The 19,249-nt window shown below is 39.5% G+C and overlaps 2 protein-coding genes across 2 annotated transcripts; one reads left to right on the forward strand and one right to left on the reverse strand.

The window, feature by feature from the left end:
* The first annotated feature begins 674 nt into the window (after nt 1–674).
* Nucleotides 675–7,334, forward strand: sap30l (sap30-like). The gene is made up of 4 exons (XM_014198280.3): nt 675–1,405; nt 4,461–4,583; nt 4,873–4,971; nt 6,845–7,334. Exons 1-4 carry the CDS (start codon nt 1,220–1,222, stop codon nt 6,971–6,973), a joined length of 537 nt encoding a protein of 178 aa, XP_014053755.1. The 5' UTR covers nt 675–1,219; the 3' UTR covers nt 6,974–7,334.
* Nucleotides 7,335–10,623: 3,289 nt separating this feature from the next.
* Nucleotides 10,624–14,085, reverse strand: LOC106603969 (heart- and neural crest derivatives-expressed protein 1). The gene is made up of 2 exons (XM_014198279.3): nt 13,221–14,085; nt 10,624–12,675 (listed from the first exon to the last, which is right to left on the reverse strand). The coding sequence occupies exons 1-2, from the start codon at nt 13,692–13,694 to the stop codon at nt 12,580–12,582; spliced, it is 570 nt and encodes a 189-aa protein (XP_014053754.2). The 5' UTR covers nt 13,695–14,085; the 3' UTR covers nt 10,624–12,579.
* Nucleotides 14,086–19,249: the final 5,164 nt, after the last annotated feature.

Consider the following 19,249-nt stretch of genomic DNA (forward strand, 5'->3'; position numbering starts at 1 on the left):
TTAAACTGTGTGAATCGTTCGCCTTGTTCCAGACATATTTGTGATCTCGAACCACCATTTTATTTGCAGAAGTATTGGATTTTGAGTGTGTGTTCGTCACTTTCTTTTACCCATTTTGTCTTATGAGTCTACTTTTATACATAATTATACTAGCTTCTAAAGAATAAACTATCCAGGGCCCGCTTCCCAAAAGGATCCCGAAGAATCATAGGAACCAGTGATTCTAATGCCGTAAGATTATTTTGGGAAACCGGGTCCAGGACTGATTGAGCAAGTTTTTTTTTTTTTTTTCCAGTCATCAGATGTAAAAAATGACTTCTGCATTGGAAATGTCCAAACGAATGCGTTATGAAATCCTATTCGAAAGGAGACTAGATCAACCGTGTTATCAGACTAGCAGACTACATGATGATTATCAATATGTGCACACTAAAATCCCCATATGTATTTTTTTCCCCCCAGTATGAAGATTACACATGTACACAGTTGAGATGTCAGACTCGTCTGTTCATACAAAACAGATACGCGTCCTGATCCAGGAAGCGACAACTGAATGATTGACATTTTGTTTTGACCAACCGAAGAGCAATATAAACATGTTTAATCCCGCCTCTAGTAGAAAATGACCAATAGTGATCCAGGAAGAACTTCCGCTGCAGGAACAGGGCATGTTCATTGTACAGGCTGTTTCTGAAAGAATACCGCGGCGGCTATTAAAGGTGAAGTCTGAAATACGTGATTTACTTCAAAGTTGTTTAATCAGTGAAAGACGACTTTTTTTGTGTGTGGCGATTTAGTTTGATATGTGTTAACCGGTTGGAGCCGTATTCTACGAATGGTCGAAAAGTAACGGTTGAAACAAAAAATCGACATCACCGTTTTGTCGGTTGAGGAATTTGTTCGTTAGCATAGCTAGCTTTGATAGCAAGCCACCTTGTGGTCCTGTCTTGGCATTCTAGCCTGTATTGTGGTATGGATTTATTATTTTAAATTTTTTTAGCCATAGAGAGTTTCTAGTTTGATCAGGAATCTCGTTAACGTGTACATTTTTTTAATTGTTGGTAGTTTTTCCGCATTTGTTTTTAATTTTGAGGGGAGAAAAAAAACAGCGTTCTAGTTCACGCTTGTCTGTAAAGAAGGGGACATTTTAGGGAGGAGAAAATAACGTTCTCAGTGGTTTTTATTTTTAATTAAAACATCACCAAAAACACCAACAATCATGAACGGGTTCAGCACTGAAGAAGACAGCCACGACGGCCCCCCAGCGCCGCCGTTTTACGGTCAGACTTGTTGTTTGATTGAGGACGGTGAGCGCTGCGGACGATCAGCTGGAAACGCCTCCTTCAGCAAGCGGATCCAAAAAAGCATATCGCAGAAAAAACTAAAGCTGGACATCGACAAAAGCGTAAGTGTTTTATTGCTAACTAACGTTTAGTTGTCTCAACCATTTGAGACTATGTAGTTATCCCTCTAGACATCCCCTCTACCAACTGGCTAAGCAAGCCAAGCACTCGCTAATCGACCAAGCTTTGTCAAATTCAACCTCACACTTTTTTTTATTATAGGTTTGTTCTGCGCCATAATTATGTATGACGGAAAATGGTGGACTACTCTCTGACTGCTTATGGTTTCATTTTGGAGTAGCAGCCAGTGGGACAGCAAACAAGAAGGGTTGCTCCCCCACCTCCAATCCGAGCCCTGGCTGCCAGTTTCACCCTGCGTAGCCAGTCTTTTCCACGCCTCCACTCCCTAAAATGGCTGTTACTAAGGAAGCTATAGGTTGTCCTGGGGGGGGGGGGGACACAAAAGTTACAGGCAGTTATATTTGGCTACAAGCAAGTGTGAAGAAGAAGAAAACCTCCCTAGTGTATAGTTAGTTGTCTGTAAAATCCAGCTGCTAAATGTATACAATGTATCCGCCACAGACAGATCTTGTCTTTCAGCACTCAACTCTATAAGGTGTTTCGCAACTCCCCCAAATTGAAGTTGAAATGTAAAATTGGGGCTTTGCTATCTGGAAACCTACACGTTGCTCTGTTCCAGCAATACACGTGATGAATCCACGTGTCGTGGGTGTGGCTTGGTGCTCCCTAACTACTAATAGAAGATGAAAGGTCCCCAAGTGGTGATCCATGGCCATTTCTATTGGATGGTTTTATGCACAGGAAAACCTGCTCATTTTTTAAAAACGTTTTTTTTTTTAACTAGGTCTGTCAGTTGATAAGAACAATTTGTTATTTACAATGACTGCCTTGTTCAGGGGTAGAACGATAGATTTTTACCTTGTCAGCTTGGGGATTCGATCCAGCAACCTTTCTGTTACTGGCCCTACACTAACGACTAGGCTACCTGCCCCCCCTACACTCTAACCACTAGGCTACCTGCCCCCCCCTACACTCTAACCACTAGGCTACCTGCCCCCCCTACACTCTAACCACTAGGAACAGTGGGTTAACTGCCTTGTTCAGGGGTAGAATGATAGATTTTTACCTTGTCAGCTTGGGGATTCGATCTAGCAACCTTTCTATTACTGCCCCAACGCTCTAACCACTAGGCTACCTGCACACTTAAAGACCAGAGTTTTGGTTTCTCCTCCTGTGGCTCTCCCAACACAATATTACCAGAGCTACCACAGCACACTTGGTTAGGCTAACTCAAATATAAATAATGATTCCCTTTTGCTTTCCCAAATGATCTTTGTCAAGAACACGAGCTAAAAACAAAATGATGTAGAAACGTACGTTATGAGGAGTTAAACTGGCCTAGTTTTGGTGGGATAGCACATTGAGGCTGCAGGTAGCCTAGTGGTTAGAGCTTTGGGCTAGATCGAATCCCTGAAGCTGACAATGTAAAAATCTGTTGTTCAGCACCTGAACAAGGCAGTTAACCCACTGTTCCCCGGTAGGCGTCATTGTAAATAAGAATGTGTTCTTAACTGCCTACAACAGCCTAGTTTAAATAAAGGTTAAATAAATAAATTCAGTAGTGTCACATCTGTCACACCCAAAAGGAGAATTATCTTGTGAAATGTCGATTGTTTTTCCACTTGTGCATCATCATAATTATACAGTACCAGTCAAAGTTTGGACACATACATGTACTCATTCAAAGGTTTTTCTTTCTTTTTACTATTTTCTACATTTTCTACATCAAAACTGTGAAATAACACATGGAATCATGTACTAACCAAAAAAGTGTTAAACAAATCAAAATATATTGGAGATTCTTCAAAGTAGCCACCCTTTGCCTTGATGACAGCTTTGCATTCTCTCAACCAGCTTCATGAGGTAGTCACCTGGAATGCTTTTCCTACAGTCTTGAAGGAGTTCCCACATATGCTGAGCACTTGTTGGCTGCTTTTCCTTCACTCTGCTGTCCAACACATCCCAAACCATCTCAATTGGGTTGAGGTCGGGTGATTGTGGAGGCCAGGTCATCTGATGCAGCACTCCATCACTCTCCTTCTTGGTTATAGCCCTTACACAGCCTGGAGGTGTGTTTTGGGTTATTGTCATGTTGAAAAACAAATGCTAGTCCCACTAAGCACAAACCAGATGGGATGGTGTATTGCTGCAGAATGCTGTGGTAGCCATGCTGGTTAAGTGTGCCTTGAATTCTAAATGAATCACAGACAGTGGCACCAGCAAAGCACCCCCACACCATCACACCTCCTCCATGCTTCACGGTGGGAACCACACATGCAGAGATCATCCGTTCACCTATTCTGCATCTCACAAAGACACGGTGGTTGGAACCAAAATTCTCAAATTTGGACTCATCAGACCAAAGGACAGATTTCCACCGGTATAATGTCCATTGCTCGTGTTTCTTGGCCCAAGCAAGTGACTGGTGTCCTTTAGTAGTGGTTTCTTTGCAGCAATTTGACCATGAAGACCTGATTCACGCAGTCTCATCTGAACAGTTGATGTTGAGATGTGTCTGTTACTTGAACTCTGTGAGGTGCAGCTAATTGCTGATTTTTGAAGTTCTTGAAATTAAAGTAATGGACTGTTGTTTCTCTTTGATTATTTGAGCTGTTCTTGCCATAATATGGACTTGTACTTTTACCAAATAGGGCTATCTTCTGTATACCACCCCTACCTTGTCACAACACAAGTGATTTGCTCAAACACATTAAGAAGGAAAGAAATTCCACAAATTAACTTTTTACAAGGCACACCTGTTAATTGAAGCTGGTTGATAGACTGCCAAGAGTATGCAAAGATGTCATGAAGGCAAAGGGTGGCTACTTTGAAGAATCTCTAATATTAAATATGTTTTGATTTGTTTAACACTTTTCTGGTTACTACATGATACCATATGTGATATTTCATAGTTTTGATGTCTTCACTATTATTCTACAATGTGGAAAATAGTAAAAATAAAGAAAGAAATAAAGAAAAACCCTGGAATGTGTGTCCAAACTTTTGACTGGTACTGTATATCTTGTATTATTTTAGGTTCGACATCTCTACATATGCGACTTCCATAAAAACTTCATCCAGAGTGTCCGTAACAAGAGGAAGAGGAAGACTAGTGACGACGGAGGGGAGTCTCCGGACCATGACGTGGAAGTTCCAGAGGTAACAGCCGGGAACAAACCCATTGTCTTCACTTTAATCATCTGACTCTAAAACACGACATTGCTTCTCAATAGGAAACATCCTTGTTGAAGAAAATACCAGCAAGTTGAAATAGATATGAAAGACAACATAAGATGGCTATTGATGGAAATTCCTAACAGCGTGAAATCTCTAAGCATTTTATTAGTGAAATGTAATTGATAGAGAACAGTAAAATGTGCTTAAAGATATGTAATCCTTTATGGGTAACCCACCAGTGTTTCCTCACGGTCTGTTTCTGTGATGTTAGGTGGACCTGTTCCAGCTTCAGGTGAACACGCTGAGACGCTACAAAAGGCACTACAAGCTGCAGACCAGACCTGGCTTGAACAAGGCCCAACTGGCTGAGGTAGGCCTACATTTACACTGTAGTCGTTAAGCTTCCTGTCTGATCCAGAGAGACTTAGTCAGTGCATTGAAGTAAGGTAGCTAAGACAACCACGTATCACAGTGGTCAAGGTAAACTTAGTGCTAGTAAGAAATACAAGAGCCAGTGTTTCATCAAGGAAGACCAGTAAGCCTACAGCAGTAAGGTGTCATAGACAGGTAACAGTGTACACACCAGTGGGGCATCTAACAACAAGCTAAAGACAAGCATCAGGCACTTTTTATTTATTTTTACTTTGACTAATGTATTCATGTATTGTCCTATATGGTGTATTGATATTTTGAAATGTAGATGTACTTCGTAATACTGGACTACTACCTACCAAGTGTCCCAGCGGCTAAAACAAACTGCAACTTGCCAATTCAGTTTGGCTTCTAACAGCTGCTCTGTGCTGGCCAAAGAGTTGCTGGCTGGTAGAATGGAACACCTAATTGGATAAGCACCAGTTAAACCCAAGGGTGGTGAAACTACTCGTGTCGCTCTCATTCCATGTCCAAATAAGCTGATTCCAACCTAATTTTGTCTTGGACTGCTTAGTGTTAATAGGACAAACAGTGCAATGTTTATTGCCACAATGACAGTAGATGGACTTTAAAAATGTTACGTCACAGATTTCAACATTTGCATACATTTTTTTGTACAACAATGCAGCTCTGTTTTTTTTTTATATATATAGCTTACCTCGTTCTTTGGATGGGACATATATATACTGAAGTTATATATATATATATATATATATATATATATATATAACTTCTGCCTTGGGGTTTCATTAGGATAATTATTCTCAGTGATTTTTCTGTAAAGGGTTACCCTCAGTAGATGTGCCCAGTCCATCCAATGGAACCGTGGCCCATATTATCATTAGAATTATTGTTTATTATTTACCATGATGTATGTGGTGTGGGAGACCAATTACACAGTAATTGGACATAGACGGATTGTTAGGAGAATTTGTGAAATCGACATGTAATCTTGCAGCTGGCGCGATTCCTGTCCTTACAAATACTCCTCTATGGTGTTTCCAGCCCGGCCCGGTGATTGGGGGGGGGGTGGGGGCGTTGCGGGAGCTGGTTGAAATAAATGAAACTGCCCTGTAAGTTGAATGTTTCCCCAGGCTGTAGAGAGGCCCAGACCTCCATTAATGAGCCTGTCACATCGTTAATAAAGCACACGCCAACAGGTCCGACCAATTACAGCTCTCCATGTGCCGCCCACATTGAGTGGAACTGTAAGCCTAACTGGAGCTGGGTGAAACTACACAGAGGATGTTTATTTCCCCTCACGCTTGTTATTTTAAATCCAAATGATCTCTGTGTTTGGGTTTAGAAGGGGATTGAATGTCTCCTAGAAACACATCTTGTCTATTTATATGTGGAGTTCTAATCCTCCACAGTATGAGAACTCAATAGTTTGGCACTTTGTGGTTAACCAGACTGGTGATTCCACTTGGTCTTGCCTCCTGCTTTTACATATAACGTTCTATATTCAATACCACTAATCTTTACCAGAATGGGTTTTTTATTAAAGTGGGTAGAAAACAACTGGATGTCCCATCAATAGAATGATTACACTGACCTCTTTCTCTCTGATGTACTCTCTTAAATCTAGAACGTTGTTTTCCTCTGATAACTAAATGATTTAAATCTAGAACGTTGTTCTCCTCTGATAACTAAATGATTTAAATCTAGAACGTTGTTCTCCTCTGTGATAACTTAATGATTTAAATCTAGAACGTTGTTCTCCTCTGTGATAACTTAATGATTTAAATCTAGAACGTTGTTCTCCTCTGTGATAACTTAATGATTTTGGCCTCAATGTTATTTGTTTTCAGACTGTCAGTCGTCACTTCCGGAATATCCCAGTGAACGAGAAGGAGACTCTGACCTATTTTATTTATATGGTGAAGAGCACCAAAAGCCGACTGGACCAGAAGTCGGATGGTAGCAAACAGCTGGAGTAAAGGCCACCGATTTAACTTCCCATACCAAGACTTGGACATGGACACGTGTGTTTGATAACAAGGTGTTTTCTGACAGGCAGCCAAAACTGATCTTATGACAGTTGTTGAGACTCCGCAGGGTAATGTAATGCTGTAATGTGAATATGCTGATATGTACAAAATGCACAGATTATGAAGAAATCAGCAAAAGGTAGAATGCAATGTATGATAACTGCCTTAAAAGATGTTTGGGATTTTGTTTGTTTGTTTTTTTGCGTCGACTGTTAAAAACTTTGAAGAAGAGGGGAAAAATGGTTTGTGCCAAACCAGAGTGTGCAAACTTAAGATATCAATAAACTGGACAGGGTGCATTTTGTGAATGAAAAGATCATTTAAAAAGGTTTTAGGAAGCGTTGTCCTGTTGTCCAGCTAGTACTCATTCTGTTATCCAGTGGTGTGACATGCATGTGAAGACTGAGGAAGTTGAATGATGTAGCAGTTTGGCAGACTCGTTCATATTTTATTTTCTCTCACCGTGACTTTTCCCTCTCCTCTATCTTCTACACTGAAACACACACAGACTGAAGTGATGTTTCAGTTAAAAACAAGTTATTTTCAAATATTGGTGTTGATTTAGTTTTATTTTTTTTATGTCTGTTTTCTTTACCCACTACCTTTTTTGTGAGAAATATAACAGTACTTTAGTTCATCCTTGATTGTAAGATTTCTATGTAAAGTTGTGTTTCTGAAGGGACTAACTATTTCAACAGTTGTTTAGTATCTTGTCATGAATATGCTTTCAGCATTTGAGACTCATTTTAAGCAATTAATTGAAGCTGTGTTCATTAGAGTGGAAAATGCCTTATTACCACAATATGTTATTTCCAAATGTAGTTGTTCTACTAACACAGGCACAATATAGAAAGTCCTCAACTTGAGAGCAGAGAACTATATTTGAACCACCTAAATTGCTTTCACAGTGCACAATGAGTACTGGCTGTACTTTCTGCTTTAGTGTTTACAATATGTTAGTTCTATTCTATTGGAATGTAATTCTGAGGAATCATGTCACCTCTGACTGTCAAGTCCATTTCCTTTCCTGGCACAGCGTTGGAATTATGTGACTGTCTAGTGGATCACAGTACCAATTATAGTCACTAGAGGAAGATGGGAGTTTTTTTTTTTTTGCTTCCTCTGTGTCACTAATTATAAGTGTCTTCACTTCAACACCTCTGTATGTACTGATGGTTTGTTTGAGTCAGTGGTCTCTCCACAGATGACGGTATGGCATTTTTAGTATCGAATTTTTTTCAATTTTCCCTGTCCTTTATTTAATAAGTCCCAAGAAATAAGTCGTCTCTGCTGCATTCCATGTTACACCGTCAGTTAGCCATGTCAGGTGTGTCGTTGCTGAAGTATCGATGGCTTTTTTGTTTTTTGCTTGTACCCTTGTTAGCACCATATAGATTTCCCCTCTTGAACATATTGGCTGTGCTGCGTTAACCTAACTGTTGTAATAGATAATACTTGTATTTAAATATGGCTGCGTATTGCTTTTAATAAACGTATTGTACATAGATAATGGCTTGTCTTTTTATTTGCTGTGGGGTAGTCACTCTCTCTTTTTGTGATTTAGTAGCTGGATAGGATTAGTAACTGACAAATTGCTCTCCTTTCATGATTTTTCAACCACAGACAATGGAGTTATCATGCAGCCCTATCACTAGTGTTTCAGATTTACAGTGGACCTCTATCGCATACCTCTACCGCATGCCTCTACCGCATGACTGTACCGCATGCATTTTCCTCCGTCTTTTCTCTGTAGTTACTCGACCTACCGCTAGGTGTCAGCAGCATTCTGTTGTGCTCCAGTGGTTGAACGGCAGAAACAACGCTGGACCTACTTCTACATGAAGGTAGCAGGGCTGAAACCTGATGTGTTACCTACATGTGACATTTCGTAGGCTATGCAATAAGAGAATGACACGTGTCTCCCCCCCCCCCCCCAATAAAAATGTCCTGTACATGATGTTAGCCGGTTGAGACCATGCATGTGTACAGATGCAACTATTTGCTGGAGGAACCAGTTTCTTGCCTGTAGACCTATAGGTTAGACGGGCCATATATAGCCTGTATAACCTATGGCTAGTGCTATGTGGGGTTCCCTGGGACATCCCTACCATAAACTTTAACCCCTACCCATTAAAGGGTTATGGCTAGGGGTTAAGGTTTACGGTAGGGACGTCCCAAGGATCCCGGATAGCTATTTTGTCTTGTTTTTGTTTCTTTTCTACTTTTTTTTTGGTGAGAAATATAAGAACAGTACTTTTAGTTCATCCTTGATTGTAAGATTTCTATGTAAAGTTGTGTCTGGTGCGAACTAAATATTTCAACAGTTTAGATTTTTGGTAATTTTCATGCTTTCAGCTTTTAAGACTAATTTTAAGCAATTAATTGAAGTTGTGTTCATTAGGGTGGAAAATGCGTACTTGTTACTAATATATATATATATATATATATATATATTATTTCAATATTAAACGTAGTTGCTGTTCTAACACAGGCATAATGTAGAAAGTCTCAACTTCAGAGCACTGAACCATATTCGAACTACCTAAATTTCGTTTTTTTTTTTTTGTCGCTTGCCTACACAATATCCCAAATGAAAAGCTGAATTGTCTTGAGTCAATAAGTATTCAACCCCTTTGCTATGTCAAGCCTATATAAGCCCAGGAGTAAAAATGTGCTTAAGCTTGACAAGACACATAAGTTGCATGGACTCACTCTGTGAGCAATAGTAGTGTTCAATATGATTTGTCAATGACTACCTCATCTCTGTAGCCCACACATTCAGTTTTCTGTAAGACCCCTCAGTCGAGCAGTGAATTCCAACCACAAAGACCAGCATGGATTTCCAATGCCTCGCAAAGAAGGGCACCTATTGGTAGATTGGTCAGAATAAACAAAATCAGACACTGAATATCCCTGAGGATGGATCAACAACATTGTAGTTACTCCACAATATTAACCTAATTGACAGAGTGAAAAGGAAGCCTGTACAGAATGAAAATATTCCCAAACATTGCATCCTGTTTGCAACAAGGCACTAAAGTAAAACTGCACAAAATGTGGCAAAGCAATTAACTTTTTGTCCTGAATACAAAGTGTTATGTTTGTGTCAAATCCAATACAACACATTACTGAGTACCATTCTCCATGTTTTCAAGCATAGTGGTGGCTGCATCATGTTATGTGTATACTTGTAATCGTTAATGATTGGGGAGTTTTTCAGGATAAAAAATAAACCTAATGGATCTAAGCACAGGTAAAATCCTAGAGGAAAACCTGGTTCAGTCTGCTTTCCACCAGACACTGGAAGATGAATTCACATTTCAGCAGGACAATAACCTAAAACACAAGGTCAAATCTACACAATCTACACCAAGAAGACAGTGAATTTTCCTGAGTGGCCGAGTTAAATATATGACAAGACATGAAAATGGTTGTCTAGCAATGATCAACAACCAATGTGACAGAGTTTGAAGAATTTTGGAAAGAATAAATGGGCAAATGTTGCACAATCCAGGTGTAGAAAGCTCTTAGAGATTTACCCAGAAAGACTCCGCTGTAATCGCTGCCAAAAGTGCTTCTACAAAGTATTGACTCGGGTGTTAATGAGATATTTCTGTATTTCATTTTCAATTAATTTGCTAACATTTCTAAAAACATGTTTTCACTTTATCATTATGGGGTATTGTGTGTAGATGGATGAGAATGTTTTATTTAAATTTTGAATTCAGGCTGTAACACAACAAAATGTGGAATCAGTCAAGGCGTATGTATACTTTCTGAAAACACTGTATATGCATAGGCCTCTGCAAATATAGACTTCCAAACCAGTATTATGCTGGCCTAATATTAAGCACTAGTTTCTGAGTGATCTATAAGCAAATCTTTGTTCAAGCCTATATGTTTTTGTTTTTGCATCATTGAAATAATAGCCTAATCTTATCTCTTAATTTGATTATTGAATACTAAACTAGGCCAGGGTTTCACAAACTCGGTCATGCTCGAATCAGCTGCTAGGGCAACAACCAAAACGTGGCCCCGGGATCTAATTTGGGAAACCCTGGTATAGGCTATGCTTTGAAATTGATTGATTGATGGGACGAGTTTATCTTGTGGGCTGATAAGTCAATCGAAAGACGGTTTTATTGGTTCCGGGCGAAACAGCGTGCGTCTGTCCCATGGCAAAATGGAACGTAATCACCGTAAATTGAACGTAACAAAATATTCGTTTTTCGTCTACATTTTTAACTGAATTACTATAGACCTATATTGATCTATAATGCATTTCTGAATGTGGTAAATATCGTATAGAGCAAATCAAATGTTTTAGCTCATACCCAAGAAAATTGCCTATAACTGCCATCACGAATGGCATATGACTTCCCTCGCCTATATCAATTATGACTAGAGATATCTCTGACTGATTGTTTATTTTTACTTCCGACCCAATACACTGAAGCATGTGTTTTCATATTTTAAACCGCTGCACCTCAAACCCTTATGTTATCTAGTACATTACCATAAAACAAAAGATTGAAGAAACAAAATAAGAAAATGTATCGTCGAGGGTCAGCTGTATGGGGACCTGGGATAGTGGGAGGGAGGCTTCTTATAGTCTTCCACAACCATTTTTCTTCACACATGCTATGATTAAATTGTTCCATTTGTAACCTAAAATGTTTGACCAAACTGTACCATTACCCGGATGTGTCTCATGATCGGTATCAATACAAAACAAAAAATGACTCTTAGAAATTGGATCCTCAAATAAAGGAAATTAATAAATAGTAGCCTAGGGATATGCATATCAAGATTTGGAGACTTATACCTAATCATTCTTTTGAAGCACTGAATAATTTCATTGCCGTTTTACAACGATTTTGTGATTAATTATGTTAATTCATTTATTAAGTAATCTATTAATATAATTTTACATCCAATAAACACAAAGACAACAATTTCGTCAGATTCAAATATACAGTCTAATAATTAACCGCCTGTGTCCTTTGGAATTACGTTCCGTTGTTTGGTTTTCTAACAGATATTTGTCTTGCACTTCTAAATGTAATTGTTTTCTATTTCAAAAGGACAGTTACATTAATTTGAGGTAGATTCCCAAAAAATATATATTTACAAGACATAGCACGACAAGTCGACACTACTATAACAAGACAATGCATAGCATAAAAAAACAGTGCTGAACATTGATTGCCGCGTAAAGAATAAAGAATCGCCACACATAACCACCGTGCCAGTCTCTCCGTTCAGTATTGTGGCCTATCCACAACCAAACATATTTATTCTAAGCTATATAGCCTAACTTTCATTTATATTCTATCAAAGAATACAAAATGACAAAGAAAAGGTATCCAGGCAGTTTTTGAATCATTTGCATAATATTGCATTTCACCAAGTCTACCGTGTTTGAATTTGAACATTGCACGTAGAAGGCCTATAGATGTGAATATAAGTGGTTGTATTCCTTGCAGCGAAGTGCTTGAATACGGAGTCTGCGTGGGTTTCTGCTGCTGCTGCTCTGCTCAGTGAAGTCAGAACAGTCACTGGTTCAATTCCAAAGCCCAGACTTGCTGAGGCCAACCTGTCCGTCCTTTGAACTTTTTCTCGTTTCCTAATGACTCTTGCAGGTCCTCGTTCTGTGAAAGAAAATACAAAGGGGATCAGAATATTGATATAGCATCGCATTATGCAGTTGTATTGCTGACGGACTTTTAACTCAATGTATATTGACATGGTCTGAATGAAATAAACACCTATTAGCCTACATGTACTATTTAACAACCAAGCTAGCAGGATCACAATGCTATACTGTGAATCTTTAAAGACCTTCTCAGGCTTGTTCAACTGAGCAAAAATAATTTAATTCTGATATGCGATTCTAAAATAACTTTCATTGTTCTAAACTGTGAAATGTTTTCGCTTTAAATTGTCAACAAATGTGGTTAACCAAATGATTTTAACATTAATTTAATAGACCTATACATTAATTACAATATTATGGACTCAACTTTGTTTCAACATTTAAAACCACAATCACAAAGGTGTATATTCCCTAATTACGCATTAAATACACTCAATAACGATGAAAATAATTTAGGTTGATGGCAGAATGTAAATTCCCCAAAATACTTTTTAGGCCTACAAAGTTAGAATAATATACAATGTATTACACATAGCCTACCGTTTCCCGTTTCCGTTTCAAATCTCTGTTATCATATTTCTTGATTTCGGCATTGAATCCCTCCGTCTCTCCAGTGTCTTTAGCCAGCACGTCCATTAGGTAGGCAATGTAACTTGTTGCTAGTCGTAATGTTTTAATTTTGGACAGTTTCGTGTCTGCCGGTACGTTTGGTATACATTCTCTCAGTTCGGCGAACGCAGTGTTGATGCTCTCGGTTCTCCTTCGCTCCTTCTTCGGCCCCGAGGCTCTCCTCTTCCCAGTGCGCGCCAACGGAGCGTCCAGCTGGCTGTCGTGAGCCGGACCCTGAGCCCCAAACTCCGTGGAGTACGGTGACTGGATCTGGAAATCAGGAGGGACTTCGCCGTGGTTCACCACCCAGCTTTGGAAGTACGGGTTATCTTGATGACACCTCTGGACGAATGGAAAGGTATCGTGCATTAGATGATGATGCTGGTAACCCCCAATAAGGTTCATTTTGGAAAATAGATTAAAAAAACTAAAATCTCCTCAGGTCCCAGCAGGTCTTTTGGAGTCTTGAGGTTGGCAACACTCGTCACTGACCAATGCTATAGTGATCAAGGGAAAGTGACATTAGCGAATGATGCTCCAAATCGACATAGGAAGACCTTCACTATAACAAATACAAACACATAAGATAAGCAACACACGTTTATAAACGTTTCTCCTAAAAATAAAAAACAAAAAGTGTCAAGTTTGTTGAAAACCCGTCGTTGTCATTCTGATAGGCTAGCAAAAATTACGTGTAAAGTAAAGTAGTATAATCCAGACAGGTTTTGACAATCTGGAGAGCACTCCTTTTTCGTGGGATTACTCTCATTTGCGCAAGAAATTTGACCCTACTGAAGGTGCGGGGCGTCAGGTTTATATGGTTTCGAAAACAACAGAACGACCAGTCAGCCAATGAGGTGAGATGACCACAGGTTGGGGTGGAGAGTCAGCGAGGTTTACAATAACATGCGCCATGGTGCCACAACCGAAACCGGTATGAGAACGTATGCAAACCAATACATCATTTGCACGGCCTGTTCCCCTTTCAACCCGAAGAAGAGTTTAGTTTTCATGTTTAGTTCTATTATTTATAGTTGAAAAGTCTCCTGCCGATTCCATATTGAGCTCTCTGCAGCCTTTACGCACGGTTTTCCCCCCCATACTCAGAATTTATCATTTGTCTATATTGCTTCAGTTTGTAAAATATTGTGTTTTCGTTCAGCATAGATTCCATTGGTACTATATTGCATGCATTTGTGGGAAAAATACGTTCCTTGTATGCATGTTGTAGCTTATTTCTTTGTGATCACATAGGCTATGTAATATAGGCTATATATGTAATACAATTAGACGTGCAATACTTTGAGAAAGGGAAATGGTTAATGAAACATAACGTGGGCTAGAGATAGGAATGACACATTATCGTGTAGGTAATACACCTACATCTAGATAAAGAAAAAAAATGCAATGGTGTATTTTAACATTGTTATTTTGCAAAATTGATAATATGGTCTACTCGGTTAGTGGGCAAACTGTGTTTTCTCATTTGTGAGATGTGTGACTGAGCAGTGGCAACCCTATAAGAACATTTGGAAACAATTGTTTCATTAATTAACCTTTAAAATGCGTCAATTATTGTTTTCTCTGATTTCACCCCCTGCATTGAAATCGTCCATGCTTTTACCAACTGTTGCTTTTAATAATCATACCAAAAACTGTCGAATCAACCTTTGTTATAGTTTAATCAAATAAAACCATATAAACTGAATTTATAAAGATAATTAAAATCATGACCTCACTTGATGAGTTTACCTGAACAGGGGGAGAAAAAAAAAGTGTAGCCTAATATTTGTGTGTCCTCTGAATAATGAAATGTTAACATCGTTTTAGTAAATCTAGAAAGTTACATTCAACAGCGTGGATCATTTGGAATATTTGCCAATAAAATATAAACATTTCGAAGCTGCCTATTTCGTTAAATAAGTCTACTTGTTTACACAATAACATACATTCATTAGAGGCTACTATTAAAATGTCTATGTAGTTAATGTGATCAACATGGAAAAGATAAATGATTTATTAGCCTATATTCCATTAATTGTAGATGGCTTCTGATATTAGATTTTTAATTCACTGTTCAAGTAATTAAATATATATCAATAAAAAATATGCAGTAACGGCATATAGTCTAAGTATTGATATGCTACAAAAACATTAATGTTAATATATATATTTTAAAATGTATTACAATTATTCATTTTCTCATTGGTTAAATGTTTACAATTCAAACGCAATGACGCACAATTTGAATGAATGTTTATGGTTTTGGGGTTGAAATGAATGATGGTTCTGTGTGTGTGTGTTTGTGTGTGTGAATATATATATATTTTAATGTTTTGTGTAACACGTGTGTACAAATACACAGGCCTAAATAACAGATCTTTAACATCACGTGCTTCAATGATGCTTTAAGGTGAGAGCCAGTCGAGAGAGAGAGAGAGAGGCGGCTGAAAGCAACCCGCTGGTTATCTCGGGCTCAGTATTATTCATTCTCCATAGCTCAGTCAAGTAGAATTCCGCATTGCTGCCTGCAGCCCCATGCTAACATACCATCTAATCTCTATCAGCCTAAAACATTATCCCATTACATTGGATGACCTTGACGCTATTTAGAAACCATTTACCTCATGTCTTATCTAAATATAGTAATAAATCAGAGGTGTCACGTTCCTGTTTATCACACATATTCCATAAAAGCACTCCTTGGAAGGCCACTGTTTATATTAGGGCAGTTAGTTACATATTTTAACGTCACCTATGTTTAATGCCGACGGTCACGAGAAATAATCAATCACAACAATATGTCCATTATGAATGGCCGCGCAGTCATGATCGGCTAGCTGCCTTTTCAGCGTCAGTAAGATGGAGGATCATATCAAATACCTGGGGCAACACTGTTGTTTTCGAGTGCACCAGAATTGTTGTGCTTGACTTTTTCAATATTATTGGATGTAGTCTATATTGTTCTATTAATATTAGACTATATTAGATTCAACGGGTTGCAACTTGCCAGCATTTTAAATCGTTGCCTCTGCCTTTTCTGTAGCTTCTTAAATGTATTTTTCGAATATGTTTTGTTTTTTTCTGCTGTTCTTTGATTTCGATTACGTGGCTACTGCTATCCCATTTATGAAGGTATAGCCAATTAAATCCATATCATGTTCTGTGGAGCTCCTGAGTGGCGCAGCGGTCTAAGGCACTCAGTGCAAGAGGCATATTGTACCTGGTTCGAATCCAGGCTGTATCACATCTGGCCGTGATTGTGAGTCCCATATGGCGGCGAACAATTGGCCCAGCGACATCCGGGTTTGGCAGAACGGCCAGACAGTAAATACGAATTTGTTCTTAACTGACTTGCCTAGTTAAACAATTTAAAATGAATAATATGTGGTTTGCAAAAGCTTATCATAATTTCTATCTATTTTCATTCTGGCATTATATTACTGGGCACACACTGGCTGAATCAACGTTTTTTCCAGGTCATTACAATGAAATGATGTTGAACCAATGTGGAATAGAAGTTGATATCTGTGCTCAGTGGGAAGGTTCAATCTCTGCATATCTCAAGAAGAATGAATGATTTACAATCATTCTGTTTAATATACCCTCCATTTGTATGGTATAGTTCTCCCCTCATAGTTCTCCTATGAGTATGAAACAATCAATGGTGACACAGCCTCTTGAAAAGCAAACCTGACACTGTTGATTAAGAGTCCACTACACAGATATGAAATACAATACTGGTCATATTTTTCTGTAGCTTGCTGTAGCTGACACTTTTCAACACGAAAACGGCATCAGCTTCTTCATAGGCTTGGATATGGCTTGGATAGGCTTGGATATGGCTTGGATATGGCTTGGATAGGCTTGGATATGGCTTGGATATGGCTTGGATAGGCTTGGATATGGCTTGGATATGGCTTGGATATGGCTTGGATAGGCTTGGATAGGCTTGGATAGGCTTGGATAGGCTTGGATATGGCTTGGATATGGCTTGGATAGGCTTGGATATGGCTTGGATAGGCTTGGATATGGCTTGGATAGGCTTGGATATGGCTTGGATAGGCTTGGATATGGCTTGGATAGGCTTGGATATGGCTTGGATATGGCTTGGATAGGCTTGGATATGGCTTGGATAGGCTTGGATATGGCTTGGATAGGCTTGGATATGGCTTGGATATGGCTTGGATATGGCTTGGATATGGCTTGGATATGGCTTGGATAGGCTTGGATATGGCTTGGATATGGCTTGGATAGGCTTGGATATGGCTTGGATAGGCTTGGATAGGCTTGGATATGGCTTGGATAGGCTTGGATAGGCTTGGATATGGCTTGGATATGGCTTGGATATGGCTTGGATATGGCTTGGATAGGCTTGGATAGGCTTGGATATGGCTTGGATATGGCTTGGATAGGCTTGGATATGGCTTGGATATGGCTTGGATAGGCTTGGATATGGCTTGGATAGGCTTGGATATGGCTTGGATATGGCTTGGATATGGCTTGGATATGGCTTGGATATGGCTTGGATATGGCTTGGATAGGCTTGGGCATCTTGTGTCACCAACAGGAGCACTGAAAGACCCTGGTCCCTGGCACCAACAGTGACCTCTTAACCTTATGCCTTTACCCCTCCACTCCCATCTCCCTCTCTTTCTCTCTCTCTTTTGCTCTCTCGCTCTCTGTCCTTTCCCCCCCCCCTCTCTCTCTCTCTCTCTCCCTTTCTTTCTTTCTTTCTTTCTTTCTTTCTTTCTTTCTTTCTTTCTTTCTTTCTTTCTTTCTTTCTTTCTTTCTTTCTTTCTTTCTTTCTTTCTTTCTTTCTTTCTTTCTTTCTTTCTCTCTCTCTCTCTCTCTCTTTCTCGCTCTCTCTCCTTCTCTCTCTCTTTCTCTGTCGTTTCTAGCTGTGCCTGGGGAAACATCCAAAATAGGTCATAGGAACCATCTTGACCGTGTTATGCATTCTCCACAGAATTATTTGTGTCATCGTGTAGATTTTTCAATGGTGCCGTTTCCCCCCTCTTCAGAATGCTTACTCTGAACTTCAGATTTTAAACAAATATCACCAGAATGATTCAAAGCTAATGTGCTCAGCATGGCATAAAATCAACTGTAGGAAACTATTCCACACAGTATGTTCCCTCGCTTCTTCTCTTTACTTTCAAGGCTGTGTTTACCGTATTCTCTTATATCCGTCTCACACATGAAACGTCTAAATGCAAATTGATTAAACGTTATGCACACAGACAGTCTCTCTCCGTGGCTGCTCGATAGGGGGGGGGGGGGGGGGGGCTGTCTCCCTGTCCCATTCAATCTCAAGCAGCATCTCTCCCATGCATCACCCTCATGACTGTCGGTCGCTGTTGTGTTCCCCCCCCCCCATCCTCCACTAATAAAGATAAGACACCCCGGCTGGAATGTGGTGAGGGTGGCTCGGCGAGGTACATTTGGGGCAGATTCTTGTGATTGTTTACAGCAGTGATGAGGCTAGTGCCCTCTGAGCTGATTTATGCTGTGTGTACAGCCAGGGAGAGAGAGAGAGACCAGTGGTCTGGACAGAAGCCTACCCAGCCCAACAGAATACCACCTCCAGCCCCATCTCTGGGCAGACACAAGACAACCCCCCCACCCCTTTTACAGTCCCCGGCTCCTGAGACCACCAACCCGACTGGCACTAATGATTTCACAGCAGTCATTTTAAAAGTGCACAGCTGTTCTATGTCAAAATACTGCAGAGTATTTTGGGAGAACAGCATTGACACACAAAACATCATTCTATAGAATGTGACCCTGGAAAGTTTGTTTTAAAAGGCTTTGTTGATACTGGAAGTAACATGTTTTATAAAAAAAAAAATCTGTTTTTATGTACCATTCTATAATACTATGTGTCGGTGTACGCTATAATGCTGCTGTTGTCATTGTGTTGGTAGGACTCATTGCCTTTAATGGTAGAAACAGGTAGC

Source organism: Salmo salar, chromosome 04, assembly GCF_965601325.2.
Source record: "Salmo salar chromosome 04, fSalSal1, whole genome shotgun sequence".
Classification (NCBI taxonomy): domain Eukaryota; kingdom Metazoa; phylum Chordata; class Actinopteri; order Salmoniformes; family Salmonidae; genus Salmo; species Salmo salar.

What these genes read in the sequence shown, in the direction of transcription:
- LOC106603969 (XM_014198279.3), bottom strand. Translation starts at nt 13,694, where the DNA reads ATGAACCTTATTGGGGGTTACCAGCATCATCATCTAATGCACGATACC. An exon ending in TGAAACGGAAACGGGAAACG is followed by an intron (nt 12,676 to 13,220) that starts GTAGGCTATGTG and finishes TTTCTTTCACAG; the next exon opens with AACGAGGACCTGCAAGAGTC.
- sap30l (XM_014198280.3), top strand. Translation starts at nt 1,220, where the DNA reads ATGAACGGGTTCAGCACTGAAGAAGACAGCCACGACGGCCCCCCAGCG. An exon ending in ATGACGTGGAAGTTCCAGAG is followed by an intron (nt 4,584 to 4,872) that starts GTAACAGCCGGG and finishes CTGTGATGTTAG; the next exon opens with GTGGACCTGTTCCAGCTTCA. An exon ending in ACAAGGCCCAACTGGCTGAG is followed by an intron (nt 4,972 to 6,844) that starts GTAGGCCTACAT and finishes ATTTGTTTTCAG; the next exon opens with ACTGTCAGTCGTCACTTCCG.